The sequence below is a fragment of the Oncorhynchus masou genome, chromosome 32, assembly GCF_036934945.1.
Source record: "Oncorhynchus masou masou isolate Uvic2021 chromosome 32, UVic_Omas_1.1, whole genome shotgun sequence".
In the NCBI taxonomy this organism is placed as follows: domain Eukaryota; kingdom Metazoa; phylum Chordata; class Actinopteri; order Salmoniformes; family Salmonidae; genus Oncorhynchus; species Oncorhynchus masou.
This window is the reverse complement of record NC_088243.1, coordinates 58,118,750-58,135,638: the sequence shown is the minus strand read 5'-3', so window position 1 is coordinate 58,135,638 and position 16,889 is coordinate 58,118,750. Positions and strand designations below refer to the sequence as shown.

At 41.4% G+C, this 16,889-nt stretch overlaps 1 protein-coding gene across 3 annotated transcripts in view; it reads right to left on the bottom strand.

Moving 5' to 3' along the window:
* Positions 1-4: 4 nt before the first annotated feature.
* cstf2 (cleavage stimulation factor, 3' pre-RNA, subunit 2) overlaps positions 5-16,889 on the bottom strand; it is a 30,838-nt gene continuing 13,953 nt past the window's right edge. The window contains exons 4-13 of one of the 3 annotated variants that reach the window (XM_064954577.1): positions 16,707-16,843; positions 16,446-16,565; positions 16,108-16,230; positions 15,424-15,523; positions 14,217-14,276; positions 5,453-5,552; positions 5,039-5,331; positions 4,730-4,854; positions 4,574-4,648; positions 5-822 (exon numbers count right to left, since the gene is read on the bottom strand). In XM_064954577.1, coding sequence (XP_064810649.1) covers positions 700-822; positions 4,574-4,648; positions 4,730-4,854; positions 5,039-5,331; positions 5,453-5,552; positions 14,217-14,276; positions 15,424-15,523; positions 16,108-16,230; positions 16,446-16,565; positions 16,707-16,843 — 1,256 coding nt within the window. In that variant the 3' untranslated portion in view covers positions 5-699. The other 2 variants (XM_064954579.1, XM_064954578.1) reach the window with 2 other exon arrangements.

Below are 16,889 nucleotides of genomic sequence, written 5' to 3'. Positions count from 1 at the left end.
AACCAACACTTTAAATATGTTTTATTCAGTGTAGAATAATCAACAATGGCTCTTCAATCTGAACATGACACTGAGGCCTTTGAGTTTCATGCCCTCAAGGTATAGCTACAGAGAAGGAAATGATAGCAATGTTTTTACAAAAGCCCTATTGTATATCCATTTCCTTGTAAACAATACAGGTGCACTGAAGTGTTAAATGAGGGCGAGGCATTGCCAGTCAAAGCTACAATCTGTTCTAGAACAAATGAGTCACAATCCTATGAAGCATGTATACAAATGTACTTTCCTCACATTCACAAAATAATTCCAAGGACTCTTCCACTCCGTGTACCCCCTCAACCTACACAATTGTTTCACTTCATGTGTGTCCTTTTTCTTATGAGCAAATATAAACTATTTTAATCTACAATGGACACTTTAAATCCTCTCCTGTACATTCCAACATCCCATCTGAATAAAATACAGTACTGAAAAATTGTTCTCGTCTATTTGTATTGGTAGACAATATAAAAACCCATAACATCCTGCAATACTTCTGTTGAAGTGTTGCCATTTGAAGATGAACTGACATTCTTCAAATCACAAGCACTCACTTCAATCTTCCATTAAAAAAAGACATAATACAAAACGATCTACAAAATGTTTGAAATTAGGATGAGGTGACGTCGACATTATAGGGGACAGGGAGTAGTTTGTTCTTTAGGGCGCCCCGGCGGTCTTCTGGATCTGCTCTTTGAGGATGAGGATGCTCTGCCTCTGCTCTGGGGGCAGCATGGCAATCTGTTCTGGGGTCAGCTGCAGCACCTGCATGATCAAGGCGGCCTGGAAAACAGACAAACTGGTGAACCACACTGCTCTCAGATCAGATATTGACAGGCAGGCAGTAATGTTAAAACCAAAATACCTCCAAATGCACAGCTTGGATACAGAAGGAAAGTCATCTTTCATAATAGATTACACAGAACACGTTCAAAATTTTCCATTGAATAACTACGTCATGTAGTGTATTCCATTGAAATAAATGGCTTTTCATTGAGTGCTAATGCATTTTGTTGCCCTGACTCATTACTCTTCAGGTAGCCAAAGAAAGCACTGAGCCCCAAGTTGTCTCCACAAACCCAAGTGCTTGAGATGTCATCCTCTTCTCACTCCATTCCTCAATAACTTCCTTCCCAGACTGCTGACAGGTTAGGACAGACATAGACCTTTCATTTAAAAGTTGGGGTTTAAGCTTCTTGTCATTGAGCATCTTTTTTATCTGACCTTCATTTAACCAGGTAGGCCAGTTGAGAACAAGTTCTCAATTACATCTGCGACCTGGCCAAGATATAGCAAAGCAGTGCAACAAAAACAGAGTTACAAACGTTCAGTCAATAACACAATAGAAAAATCTATGTACAGTGTGTGCAAATGTAGAAGAGTAGGGAGGTAATAAATAGGCGAAATATACCTGCTGGAGTGCATGCTACGGGTGGGTGTTGCTATGGTGACCAGTGAGCTGAGATAATGCGGGGCTTTACCTAGCAAAGACTTAGATGACCTGGAGCCACTGAGTTTGGTGACGAATATGTAGTGAGGGCCAGCCAACGAGAGCATACAGGTTGCAGTGGTGGGTAGTACATGGGGCTTTGGTGACAAAACGGATGACACTGAGACTCCATCCAATTTGCTGAGTAGAGTGTTGGGGGCTATTTTGTAAATGACATCGCCGAAGTCAAGGATCGGTAGGATAGTCAGTTTTACAAGGGTATATTTGGCAGCATGAGTGAAGTAGGTTTGTTGCGAAATAGGAAGCCGATTCTAGATTTAATTTTGGATTGGAGATGCTTAATGTGAGTCTGGAAGGAGAGTTTACAGTCTAGCTAGACACCTAGGTATTTGTAGTTATCCACATATTCTAGGTCAGAACCGTCCAGAGTAGTGATGCTAGTCGGGCGGGAGGGTGCGGGCAGCAAATCGGTTGAAGAGCATGCACTTAGTTTTACTAACATTTAAAAGCTGTTGGAGGCCACAGAAGGAGTGTTGTATGGCGTTGAAGCTCATTTGGAGGTTTGTTAGCACAGTGTCCAAAGAAGGGCCAGATGTACACAGAATGGTGTCGTCTGCGTAGAAATGGGTCAGAGAATCACCAGCAGCAAGAGTGACATCATTGATATATACAGAGAAAAGAGTCGGCCAGAGAATTTAACCCTGTGGAACCCCCATAGAGACTGCCAGAGGTCCGGACAACAGGCCCTCCGATTTGACACACTGAACTATCTGAGAAGTAGTTGGTGAACCAGGTGAGGCAGTCATTTGAAAAGCCAAGGCTATTGAGTCTGACAGAGTCGAAAGCCTTGGCCAGGTCGATGAAGACAGCTGCACAGTACAGTGCCTTCAGAAAGTATTCACACCCCTTGACTTTCACATTTTGTTGCGTTACAGCCGGAATTTAAAATTGTGATGTGTCACTGGCCTACACACCCATTATGTCAAAGTGGAATTGTGTTTTTTACAAATCAATAAAAGTGGAAAAGCTGAAATGTCTTGAGGCAATAAGTATTCAAACCTTTTGTTATGGCAAGCCTAAATAAGTTCAAGAGTATAAATATGCTTTACAAGTCACATAATAAGTTGCATGGACTTTGAATACAAGAGTGTTTAAACATTATTTTTGAATGGCTACCTCATGTCTGTACCCCACACATAATTTTAAAGGTCCCTCAGCTCGAGCAGTAAATTTCAAACAGATTGAACCACAAAGAATGGAGGTTTTCCAATGCCTCGCAAAGGGCACCTATTTGTAGATGGGTAAAAAAAAGAAAAAAAGACATTGAATATCCCTTTGAGCCTGGTGATGTTATTACACTTTGGATGGTGTATCAATACACCCAGTCACTGCAAAGATACAGGCGTCCTTACTAACTCATTTGCCAGAGAGGAAGAAAACCGCTCAGGGACTTCACCATGAGGCCAATGGTGACTTTAAAACAGTTATAGAGTTGAATGGCTGTGATCGGAGAAAACTGAGGATGGATCAACATGTCCCGAAGCCAGTCCTGAGTTGTCTTGGCTGTGTGCTTAGGGTGGTTGTCCTGTTGGAAGGTGAACCTTCGCCCCAGTCGGAGGTCCTGAGCGCTCTGGAGCAGGTTGTCATCAAGGATCTCTGTACTTCATCTTTGCCTCGATCCTGACTAGTCTCCCAGCCCTGCTGATGAAAAACATCCCCACAATCATGCCTCACCGTAGGGAAGTGCTGCAGGGATGGTTCTCCTTCTGGAAGGTTCTCCCATCTCCACAGAGGAACTCGGTCAGAGTGAACATCGGGTTCTTGGTCACCTCCCTGACCAATGCCTTTCTCCCCTGATTGCTCAGCTTGGCCGGGCGGCCAGCTCTAGGAAGAGTCTTGGTGGTTCCAAACTTCTTCCATTTAAGAATGATGGAGGCCGCTGTGTTCTTGGGAACCTTCAATGCAGCAGACATTTTTTGGTACCCTTCCCCAGATCTGTGCCTTGACACAATCCTGTCTCGGAGCTCCAGGGACAATTCCTTCAACCTCATGTTTTGGTTTTTGCTCTGACTTGCACCGTCAACTGTGAGACCTCATATGGACAGGTGTGTGCCTTTCCAAGTTATGTATGCCACAATACTCACCTGCTGAACAGAGTGAAAAGGAAGCAAGCCTGTACAGAATAACATTTTCCTAAACATGCATTCTGTTTGAACAAGGCACTAAAGTAATACTGCAAAAAAATGTTGCAAATCAATTAACCTTTTGTCCTGAATACAAAGTGTTATGTTTGTGGCAAATCCAATACAACATGACCGAGTACAACTCTCCATTCTTTCAAGCATAGTGGTGGCTGCATCATGTTATGGGCATGATTGTAATCGTTAAGGACTCGGGAGCTTTATGGGATAAAACAAAGACAGAATGGAGATAAGCACAGGCAAAATTCTAGAGGAACTCCTGGTTCAGTCTGCTTTCCAACAGACACTAGATGACAAACGTACCTTTCAGAAGGACAAAAACCTAAAGTACAGGGACAAATCTACACTGGAGTTGCTTACCAATTAGACCTGAGTGGCCATTTTAAAGCGACATAAAAATCTATGGCAAGACCTGAAAACGATTGTTTAGCAATGATCAACAACCAATTTGACAGAGCTTGAAGGATTTTGAAAATAAGAAAACGGGCAAATGTTGCACAATCCAGGTGTGCAAAGCTCTTCGAGACTTACAGTTGCAATCGTTGCCAAAGGTTATTCTAACATGCATTGACTCAGGGGGTTGAATACTTATGTAATCAAGTCAGTGTTTTTTTTAATACAAATGTTTGAATTTTTCTTCCACTTTGACTTTTGTGCAGATCATTGACCAAAATAAATCACAATTAAATAGATTTCAATCACACTTTAACACAACAAAATGTGGAAAAAGTCAATAGATGTGAATACTTTCTGAAGGCACTTAATGCTCTAGTTTCTCTAGACAGCCAACACTAATCTGAGCCAATATCTTCTAGTACTAGCCAGGCATTTTAAGTTGAAACTGAAAGTTAATCGTGACACAATGGTGACATGACAAACCCACCTTCTCATGGTCCTGTGAGGTCACCTGGCTTTGCCCTGGGCTGAAGCTACCTCCAGACTGTGGTACACCAGGACCCTGAAAAAAAACAGTTATTAGAACTGTTTTCATTGACAAGAAGACCCAATGTTGAAGACATTTGCTGTAGGTAGGCAATACCGGTCTGGCAGTTGGAGGGGCATTAGGATTCATAGAGTGAGGGGGGGGACCCTGCATTCCTTGGGCCATGGGAACCCTCTGGCCTGACACTGGTCCACGGGTGTCCACCGCTCTGGGGTCACGACCTTTAGAAACAACAGCCATTCCTTAAGTGATTACTCATTACAGATCTGATCTAACTAGTCTAAGCACAGGAGCTTTTCCAACTGTTTTCCACACAATTCTAAATTGTCAATAATGCTTCTTATAAAATGTCTGCTAATAAAATAAACTTAATTGGACTTGACGTTAATACCGTGATGTGGTTACCTCTTGTCTCCATGGGGAGTCCCCTGGGCTCCATCATGGGTGGTCCACGGGGCTCTCCCATCATGCCCCTGGGTTCACCCATGGGGGGTCCCCGGGGCTCTCCCATCATGCCCCTGGGTTCACCCATGGGGGGTCCCCGGGGCTCTCCCATCATGCCTCTGGGTTCACCCATGGGGGGTCCTCTCATGTCGTGAGGTGGCCTCATGTCCGAAGGAGGCCCGCCAACTATCTGGTTCATGTGCATGGGGGGCCCCTGGTGTGGTGGGGGGGCGCCAATGAAGGCTCCTCCCCGACTGGACACAAAGAGAACAGAATAAGCCAGTCGTTCACAGAAATTGAAAAGGTGCTATAAGAATGCAATTGATTAACTCAATGACGGTAAAACTACACTAACAACAATGGCTCCTCTTTCACCTGGGTTCGATGACCTCTCCTGTGACTGAGAGCAGGGTTCCTCCTCGGGGGTCGTTGGGGCCGTCGCCAAGCAGGCCTCTGGGGGGGATACCACCTGGTCCTGGGGGGGGGGGGGGAGGTATACATCAGTCAGCTATAGACATGTCGGAGGGACACCACCTATCACAGAACACAACATCACTACACCGTAATGCATCCAAAGAACTACAGTTCTAATTCTATGGTCATGTCACTCATCAGACCATGGTGATTTAATTTCACAATGACTCCCATAGTTCACACAGAAAGACACACTAACCACAGCACAGAAATGACCCATCACACTACAGACAGAGGGCCGAGGTAAAAACAACAAGGAGTTTTATACAAAAGGAGCACGGCATATCTTTGAAAATGTTCCGTTTTCAGGTCGTTTGCCTACTTGCGTCTTGCACATCTGGTATTGTTGGACCGGACACGTCAATAGAAGAGGCATGTGTTAGCGACATGGAAAAAGGCCATTGGTGTTACCATGAAATTGCTAAAACAGCATTAGCACAAATCTATTTTGTTGACTACAATAAATGTATTAATCCCATTCCTCGTCATGGAATTTTCTAACAGGTGATTACAATTGAGGTTATTTGTTCAGACGGCCGCCTTTGGAAATCACTCTAATCATTCATCACACTTGTATCTTGGGACTATTGTTCATATTTGCAGTTGCATCACACTCCTCTATGACATGATAGGGTTTTAGGGCAATGTGTATTTTTAGCCTGAAGTAAACACCCACTGCATGACCAGTCAGATTAATAATACATTTCTAAATGACAAAAATGTATTTACTCTAACAGGACATAATCTAGGCTCTCATGGTCTAAAGAGAGTAATATTAACAAAAGGAAACTTAAGGACTAACAGTACAGTTAGATATCAATAAAATAGAAAACTACCATAGAGGTACAAAATAAGTTAGAGGAAAAACAAAAAGAAATGGGGGAACTTATTCAAGAAAGAGCAAGTGTAATATATTATATAAATAAAGCGAGATGGATGGAATATGGGGGGGGGGGGATGCACCAAATTATTTTACAATCTTCAACATAGAAATGCTACCAAAAAATGTTATTGAAACATGTTAAATGGAGTCACGCATGATACACTGAACAATATTTTGAAAAGAGTAAGTAAAGTACGTTAAGAATGTTTTCATTTCAGTTTCCTCCATCGCCTCTAACCGAAGCTAATTGTATGGATTTTGTTCCCTATTAATAACGTAAAATTAACATCTGTACAGAAAGACTCATGTGAAGGCCAAATTGCAGAGGAGGAACTTCTTGATGCAATTAAAGCCTTTATGGCTGGGAAAACTCCAGGGCTGGATGTCATACCAGTGGAAGTACACCAAATATGTATTTTTAGATATACTTAGTGGACCAATATTAGCATGTTTTAAGCACTCCTATATAAAAAGATTATAGGATACGCAACAAGAAGGTTGGATTTCATTATTACTGAAACAGGATCCAAGTGATATATATAGATATATCTATATATATCAATCTCCGAGGTCGACCGATTAATCGGAATGGCCGATTAATTAGGGCCGATTTCAAGTTTTCAGAACTATCGGAAATCGGTATTTTTGGGCGCTGATTTAAAAAAAAATTGTATACCTTTATTTAACTAGGCAAGTCAGTTAAGAACACATTCTTATTTTCAATGATGGCCTAGGAACGGTAGGTTAACTGCCTTGTTCAGGGGCAGAACGATAGATTTTCACCTTGTCAGCTAGGGGGATCCAATCCTGCAACCCTAGTTACCTAGTCCAACGCAATAACGACCTGCCTCTCTCTCGTTGCACTCCACAAGGAGACTTGCCTGTTACGAGAATGCAGTAAGCCAAGGTAAGTTGCTAGCTAGCATTAAACTTATCTTTAAAAAAAACAATCAATCATAATCACTAGTTAACTACACATGGTTGATGATATTACTAGATATTATCTAGTGTGTCCTGCGTTGCATATAATCTGACTGAGCATACAAGTATGACTGAGCGGTGGTAGGCAGAAGCAGGCGCGTAAACATTAATTCAAACAGCACTTTCGTGCGTTCTGCCAGCAGCTCTTCGTTGTGCATCAAGCATTGCGCTGTTTATGACTACAAGCCTATCAACTCCCGAGATGAGACTGGTGTAACCGAAGTGAAATGGCTAGCTAGTTAGCGCACGCTAATAGTGTTTCAAACATCACTCGCTCTGAGCCTTCTAGTAGTTGTTCCCCTTGCTCTGCATGGGTAACACTGCTTCGATGGTGGCTGTTGTCATTGTGTTGCTGTTTCGAGCCCATGGAGGAGCGAGGAGAGGGACGGAAGCTATACCGTTACACTGGCAATACTAAAGTGCCTATAAGAAAATCCAATAGTCAAAGGTTAATGAAATACAAATGGTAGAGGGAAATAGTCCTATAATTCCTATAATAACTACAACCTAAAACTTCTTACCTGGGAATATTGAAGACTCATGTTAAAAGGAACCACCAGCTTTCATATGTTCTCATGTTCTGAGAAAGGTACTGAAACGTTAACTTTCTTACTTAGCACATATTGCACTTTTACTTTCTTCTCCAACACTTTGTTTTTGAATTATTTAAACCAAATTTGAACATGTTTCATTATTTACTTGAGGCAAAATTGATTATATTGATGTATTATATTAAGTTAAAATAAGTGTTCTTTCAGTATTGTTGTAATTGTCATTATTACAAATAAAAGTTAAAATATATAAATATATATATATTTATTTTATTTAAAAATTAAATTAAAAAACAACAAAAAACGGCCGATTTATCGGTATCAGCTTTTTTGGTCATCCAATAATTGGTATCGGCATTGAAAAATCATAATCGGTCGACCTCATATATACACACACACTGCTAAAAAAATAAAGGGAACACTAAAATAACACATCCTAGATCTGAATGAATGAAATATTCTTATTAAATACTTTTTTCTTTACATAGTTGAATGTGCTGACAACAAAATCACACAAAAATGATCAATGGAAATCAAATTGATCAACCCATGGAGGTGTGGATTTGGAGTCACACTCAAAATTAAAGTGGAAAACCACACTACAGGCTGATTCAACTTTGATGTAATGTCCTTAAAACAAGTCAAAATGAGGCTCTGTAGTGTGTGTGTGGACTCCACGTGCCTGTATGACCTCCCTACAACGCCTGGGCATGCTCCTGATGAGGTGGCGGATGTTCTCCTGAGGGATATCCTCCCAGACCTGGACTAAAGCATCCGCCAACTCCTGGACAGTCTGTGGTGCAATGTGGCGTTGGTGAATAGAGCGAGACATGATGTCCCAGATGTGCTCAATTGGATTCAGGTCTGGGGAACGGGCGGGCCAGTCCATAGTATCAATGCCTTTCTCTTGCAGGAACTGCTGACACACTCCAGCCCCATGAGGTCTAGCATGGTCTTGCATTAGGAGGAACCCAGGGCCAACCGCACCAGCATATGGTTTCACAAGGGGTCTGAGGATCTCATCTCGGTACCTGATGGCAGTCAGGCTACCTCTGGCGAGCACATGGAGGGCAGTGCAGCCCCCCCAAAGAAATGCCACCTCACACCATGACTGACCCACCGCCAAACCGGTCATGCTGGAGGATGTTGCAGGCGGCAGAACATTCTCCACGGCGTCTCCAGACTCTGTCACGTCTGTCACATGTGCTCAGTGTGAACCTGCTTTCATCTGTGAAGAGCACAGGGCGCCAGTGGCGAATTTGCCAATCTTGGTGTTCTCTGGCAAATGCCACACGTCCTGCACGGTGTTGGGCTTTAAGCACAACCCCCACCTGTGGACGTCGGGCCCTCATACCACCCACATGGAGTCTGTTTCTGACTGTTTGAGCAGACACATGCACATTTGTGGCCTGCTGGAGGTCCTTTTGCAGGGCTCTGGCAGTTGCCCTCCTACCGCCTCCTCCACATCTCCTGATGTACTGGCCTGTCTCCTGGTAGCGCCTCCATGCTCTGGACACAGCAAACCTTCTTGCCACAGCTTGCATTGATGTGCCATCCTGGATGAGCTGCACTACCTGAGCCACTTGTGTGGGTTGTAGACTCCGTCTCATGCTACCACTAGAGTGAAAGCACCGCCAGTATTCAAAAGTGACCAAAACATCAGCCAGGAAGCATAGGAACTGAGAAGGTCACCACCTGCAGAACCACTCCTTTATTGGGGGTGTCTTGCTAATTGCCTATAATTTCCACCTGTTGTCTATTCCATTTGCACAACAGCATGTGAAATTTATTGTCAATCAGTGTTGCTTCCTAAGTGGACAGTTTGATTTCACAGAAGTGTGATTGACTTGGAGTTACATTGTGTTGTTTAAGTGTTCCCTTTATTTTTTTGAGCAGTGTATAAATAAAGAACCAGTCCATTAAAAAAATTGGAGGCCTCTTACACTTCAGTGTTGTGATGCAAAAATTCTAGCTAAATGCTTGGCGCATAGAATTTAAAAAAAGGTTTTGTCAGATATTATTCATCCTAATCAGACAGGTTTTTAACATGGACGACACATTGGAGATAAGAGAAGTAATGGAAACAATAGAAAACCAGGCCTGGTATTCATAGCAGACTTTAAAAAGGCTTTTGATAAAGTACGACTGGAGTTCATATATAAATGCCTGGAATATTTCAATTTCTCTTATAAATCTCTTATAATCTCTTATAAAATGGGTTAAAGTTATGTATAGTAACCCTAGGTGTAAAAATAGTAAATAATGTCTACATCTCAGAAAGTTTTAAACTGTCGAGGAGTAAAACAAGGTTGTCCATTTTCCACATATCTATTTATTATTTCCATTGAAATGTTAGCTGTTAAAAGTAGACCCAACAATAATAAAGGGATTAGAAATCCGTACGCTGATGATTCATGTTTTCTTTTAAAACCACAATTAGAATCCCTCCACAGCCTCAGAGGATCTAGATAGAAAAACTAACCTCTCTGGATTAAAACCACATTATGATAAGTGTACTATATTACATATTGGATCAATAAAAAAAATGCAACTCTTACATTACTGTGTAGTTTACCAATAAAATGGTCTGATGGTGATGTGGACATACTTGTTATACATATCCTGAAAGAAAGAAATTATCTTACTCCAATAACTTTTAATAGAAAGTTGGCAAAAATAGATAAGATCTTGCTACCATTGAAAGGAAAATAGCTGTCTATTTGTGGAAAAATCCCAGATTAACTCCAGTCAAATCACAGTTTACCTATTTGCTTATGGTTTTTCCTAAACCTCGTGACCTGCTTTTTAAATTATATGAACCAAAAATAAATAAATAATAACTTTTATCTGGAATGGCAAGCCAGACAAAATTAAAAGGGCCTATCTATTTAACGAACATGAATTCGGAGGGCAGAAATGAAATATTAAAGCATTAGCCCTCTCAGAGGCATCAGTCATACAAAAGTTATACTTAGTCATTTAATAGAGAAATCCAAAATGGTTAAGACTGTCTCACCCCATGTTCAAGAATGGCATTTTTCCCTTCATTCAGATTACAACTGCTCGCTTTCGGTTATTTGAAAACAAAATATCCAAAATATTGTTATATTTTTAAACAAGCCTTATAAAGTTGGATGACATTTCAGTTCAATCCACCTGAAAAGACATAACAAATACAACAAATAGTGGTTAAACTCAAATATACTAATTGATTAAAAAATTAAAAATCCCCCTTTTCTACATTTATCGAAAAAACTACAATCTTTGTAAATGAAATCATAAATAGCTGCATGTATGACAACTCCATATATCCTAACAAACACATATGGAAATGTCTGCTCTACCCAAAATTACTACAAACTAATTGCAGCATTACCATAAAAATGGAAGAGGCAAAAGTAAGGAACTTGTCTGTTTGCCTTGCATTAAATACCAAAAATGGTTAAATAAAAAATTGTATACCAATTTCATTGAAGGACCCCCCAAAAAATGACAGATGTGCCATATAATTTTCAAAATAGTTGGGAAGAGATTTGCAAGATACCGATTCTATGGCACATGGTTTATGAATTGACAAGCAAAATGATGCCGGATTCAAAACGTCTAATTTTTCAATTTAAATTATACAAAATTCTTGCGACAGACACACAGTTGAAGTCAGAAGTTTACAAATATCTTAACCAAATACATTTAAACTCAATATCACAATTCCCGACATTTAATCCTAATAAAATGTTCTTGTCTTACAATGGGTCAGAAGTTTACATACACTCAATTAGTATTTGGAAGCATTGCCTTTAAATTGTTTAACTTGGATCGAACATTTCTGGTAGCTTTCCACAAGCTTCCCACAATAAGTTGGGTGAATTTTGGCCCATTCCTCCTGACAGAGCCGATGTAACTGAGTCAGGTTTGTAGGCCTCCTTGCTTTTTCAGTTCTGTCCAAATTTTCTATGGGATTGAGGTCAGGGCTTTGTGATGGCCACTCCAATACCTTGACTTTGTTGTCCTAAAGCCATTTTTCCACAACTTTGGAAGTATCCTTGCTGTCATTGTCCATTTGCGACCAAGCTTTAACTTCCTGACTGATGTCTTGAGATGTTGCTTCAATATAATCCACATCATTTTCCACCCTCATGATGCCATCTATTTTTTTGAAGTGTCCCAGTCCCTCCTGCAGCAAAGCACCCCCACAACATGATGCTGCCACTCCCATGCTTCACAGTTGGGATGGTGTCTTCAGCTTGCAAGGATCCCTCTTTTTCCTCCAAACATAACGATGGTCATTATGGCCAAACAGTTCTATTTTTGTTGTTTCATCAGACCAGGTTTCCTTCCTGAGCGGTATAACGGTTGCGTGGTCCCATGGTGTTTATACTTGCGTAATATTGTTTGTACAGATGAACGTGGTACCTTCAGGCGTTTGGAAATTGCTCTCAAGGATTAACCAGACTTGTGGAGGTCTCCAATTTTTTTTCCTGAGGTCTTGGCTGATTTCTTTTGATTTTCCCATGATGTCAAGCAAAGAGGCACTGATTTTAAAAGTAGACCTTGAAATACATCCACAGGTACACCTCCAATTGACTCATATTATGTCAATTAGCCTATCAGAAGCTTCTAAAGCCATGATATCATTTTCTGGAATTTTCCAAGCCGTTTAAAAAGGCACAGTCAACTTAGTGTAGGTAAACTTCTGACCCACTGGAATTGTGATAGTGAAATAATCTGTTTCTAAAAAAATAGTTGGAAAAATTACTTGTGTCATGCACAAAGTAGATGTCCTAACCGAGTTGCCAAAACAATAGTTTGTTAACAAGAAATTTGTGGAGTGGTTGAAAAACTAGTTTTAATGTCTCCAACCTAAATGTATGTAAACTTCCGACTAACTGTATGTATGCATGTATGTGCTGGGCGATATGGACAAAATATCATGTCACGGTATACAAATGGTATTTGACAGTATATTGTTTTTAAATTATAAAATGTTTAAATTTGCTTTATAAGTAGTGCATGACCTCAGAGTGTCAACACATACATTCTAAGTGATTTCAATGGTCTTTCTCTATTTCTTTCAGAAAATGTTAAATTAAACCCCAATTTTGTTGTTGTTGCAATTTCATACATTTCTTGATTTCATGCACAAATTTGAGATAATTCCCACACTGCCATGTAGGGCTTCACGATACGGGAAAACAATCTAAACCTTATTTTGAACCAAATGTTGCAATAGCGATTTGACTTATGATTTAGACCTGAACACTTGGGTAAAATGTTGGAATCATGGAAATAGAATGACTATTCTAATTCTATAGTTAGAATATGGTGGGCACTTTGAATAGTGTTGTTTGACATGAAAACGAATGAAAATGCCAGGGAGGAGTTAGTGATAGGAACCAAAGTGTTGATAATTGTTTCCTAGGGGACCCTATAATCTTTGGCTACATTGTCTGTTCTCTCTTAGCTACTTCATGTAGCTAACCTATGAATGCTTCTTGTATTCCTATTTGATTTAGAAGGTACTGTTGCACAAACAGCATGTTGATTTAGGTGTACACCATCACTGGTATTATCAGGCTGTATAACTAATTATGTTTGCTCTAACTCAGTACATTATCTAGCTACCTAGTGATTAGCAGCTTTAGGCCCAACTTGCTAAGAAAAACTAGCAGATGTAAGCAACACAAACTAATAGTGTAATTATAGAACGCTACTGGAAGAATATATGAAGAAGCAAAGTGAAAACAGCCTTGTTGCATTGACCATGCAGACTGAATACAAGTTTCTTGTGGTCGAGGAACAACAAATGCGCTCCTTGAGTGAGACGGGGCAGGGCTTGGTCTGTATGGAAACTGGCATTGAGAGCGAGAGGACTCAAGAAGCAAACTATAAAAATGGACGTTAAACACAACGCATCATATTTAACAAACCAAACATTCAAATAGCGTTATAGAAGGTGAAGTAAAAACCCAAATCGGTCCATGAATCAATACAGGTTTATCGTAAAATACAGTTACTGCCCAGCCCTAACATACATACTTTACCCAAAAAACATATGGGGGATTGGAAATGGTGCAGACAATTACATTAATGGGAGCAACAATCTATCCGCAATATTAAAGCCGATCCACCACCTGAAATTAAAATATATAAAAAAATAATGCATGCGCTCATGAGACAGCCTATAACAGCCTTGTTGGCTTGGCTGGAGTCTGAGACAGGCCAGAGCCTGGGGTTAGGGTGTGAGTGATACCTTGAGGCCGCTCGATAGCAGCTTGCCCAGACGATCCTACGGGAGAGTGCTGGAGGTTTCCTGAGCCAGCATTAAGTGAAAAAAACAAACAGGAGACAACTCAGAGAGCAAAGCAGCAACACATAGGAGTGCACCCACCTCATGCCACACTGACAGAGAAGCCCACAGACTTCATAGCAGGAGCTCAGAACACACACAGAAAGCAGCACTACTGACATGGATGGCTGAAGTGGATGAGGTGTCAGAGGTATGTTTAGTGGTTAAAATGTACAAATATATATATTGCAGATAGAAATGTACTTAATCCCCCCAAGAAAATAGTCTCGGTAATCTTTACATAGTTGGACAATCATCAGGCTCCCGAGTGGAGCAGCGGTCTAAGGCACTGCATCTCAGTCCTAAAGGCGTCAGGGAGACACCTCGAATCCAGGCTGTATCACAACCGGCTGTGATTGGGAGTCCCATAGGGTGGCGCACAATTGGCCCAGCGTCGTCCGGGTTTGGCCGGTGTAGGCCATCATTGTCAATAAGAATTTGTTCTTAACTGACTTGCCTCGTTAAATAAAAGGTTAAATAAATAAATCCAAAATAAAATCATGTCTGATCTATTACTTTAACTGCAATGCTATGATCTCATCCACCTGAGTTGGCCCCATGTCCTGAGGCACTTAAACCACTAGTTTCCTCTGCCACCAAGTGTCAACAAAGAGTAATGACATGCACAGGAGGAAAGGAAGACATGAACAGGTAATGCTAAGACTTAACTGGTAAATACTTCAATTGAAGCCCGGGCTAGGAATGGATGGATTGTAATGTCATTATAACTAGTTTCATTGGAGACACAGGCATGTTAGATTACCTTGTCCCCTATCGATAGGAACGGGACCTCCCTGAGGCAATCCTATCGGTGGCTGTATCCCACCTGGGGTGAGATGGCAAGGTGAAGCACAACAGGGGTGCCCCTTTGACTTTTGGATACCGAGAGGCTGTCTATAGGTGTGGGTGTGTGTGTTGGTTCTTCTATCCTTGTGGAGACCTAAAATCCCCACAAGGATAGTAAAACAAGGAACATTCTCCATTGAGGGGACATTTCCCACATCCCGATTAGGACAAAAGCCATTTTAAGCTTAGGTTTAAGAAAATGTATTTTAGGTCCCCACGAGGATAGAACATAAATGTGTGTGTGAGAGATAAAGGGTCTCTTTACCTGGTGGTCCCACTAGTCCCTGCCCTGGCATGGGCCCAGGTCCTCCACCTATGGGCGGGGGCTGCATCATCTGGGGGGCTCCGTTCATGTGCATGCCCAGCTGACGACCACACACACACAACCAGACATTAGGACGGGGAACAGCACACATGAATCATGTAACAATTATTAAAATGTACAGTACCAGTCAAAAGTTGACACCTACACATTCCAGAGTTACTTTATTTGTACTATTTTCTACATCGTTATTCTGCAGTGAAGACATCAAAACTATGAAATAACCCCCCCCCCCCTCAAAAAAAGTGTTTATTTTATATTTGAGATTCTTCAAAGTAGCATTCCAGGTGAAGCTGATTGAGAGAATGCCAAGAGTGTGCAAAGCTGTCATCAAGGCAGAGGGTGACTACTTTGAAGAATCTAAAATACATTTAGACTTGTTTAACACATGATTCCATGTGTTATTTCATAGTTTTGATGTCCTCAATATTATTCCACAATTTAGAAAATAGTCTGGAATGAGTAGGTGTCCAAACTTTTGACTGGTCCTAGATTTAGCATTAGAGATTGTGTAGGTTGATCTCAGATGTAGGAAACTGACAGATGGTCTTCAGTTGACCTAAATCCTAATAAATTAAACGATTAGCTATTAAACAATTAGTTATGGGTCTGCCAAAGTGGATTCACCATTGGCTGTGACTGGGAGACTGGAGCGTTGGGCGGTGGAATAGGCTGGTTGGCCACTGGCACTGGTCCAGCTTGACTGTTGGGAACCAATGGCTGCACTGGGGTTTGACGGTGAAGCATTTTCTACAGCAGAGGTCAAACGAGCAGAGGAACATCAAGTTAAATGTTGACGATTCTCTTGACGACAACATGTGCAACAATATCTCTGAATGAGTTCATGCTCAAGGTCCATGAAGAATACAATCTTAACCATTACACTCTAAAGTCAGTAAATCACCTAACCCCATATCACTGGAGTGCATTTGCACTGACCCAAGTTGCGAGTACCCAGGTCTCACCAAGGCGATCTCAGGGTCTACGATCCTCATGACCACCTGGGCCTGGAGCAGGGCAAAGGCCAGCTGGGGGTTCTGCAACAGCATGTTCCTGGCCTCCTGGGGACTGTTTTGCACACACAGCTGGAGGGGATAATTACACCACAATGGGAGTCCAATGAATTTGTCTTTGGATTATCCACAAGTGACTGTCTACGCATGGATGTGATGATATACAATCTCAAAACAAGGAAACTGGGGTCTAAAGAGAGAAGACTCCTTCACCTTCATCTGTTTCATGAGCTCAAACATCTGCTCTGGGGGCAGACTGGCCACAGCTCTGCTTATAGACTCTGGAGCCTCATCTGGTATTATGTTGTCCCCGTAGGGAGACTCAATGATAGGGGCCCCTGTCCCCAAACCTAGGGGAGACAACAGGAGTTATGTCCGAAGAGTTATGCTGAAAGC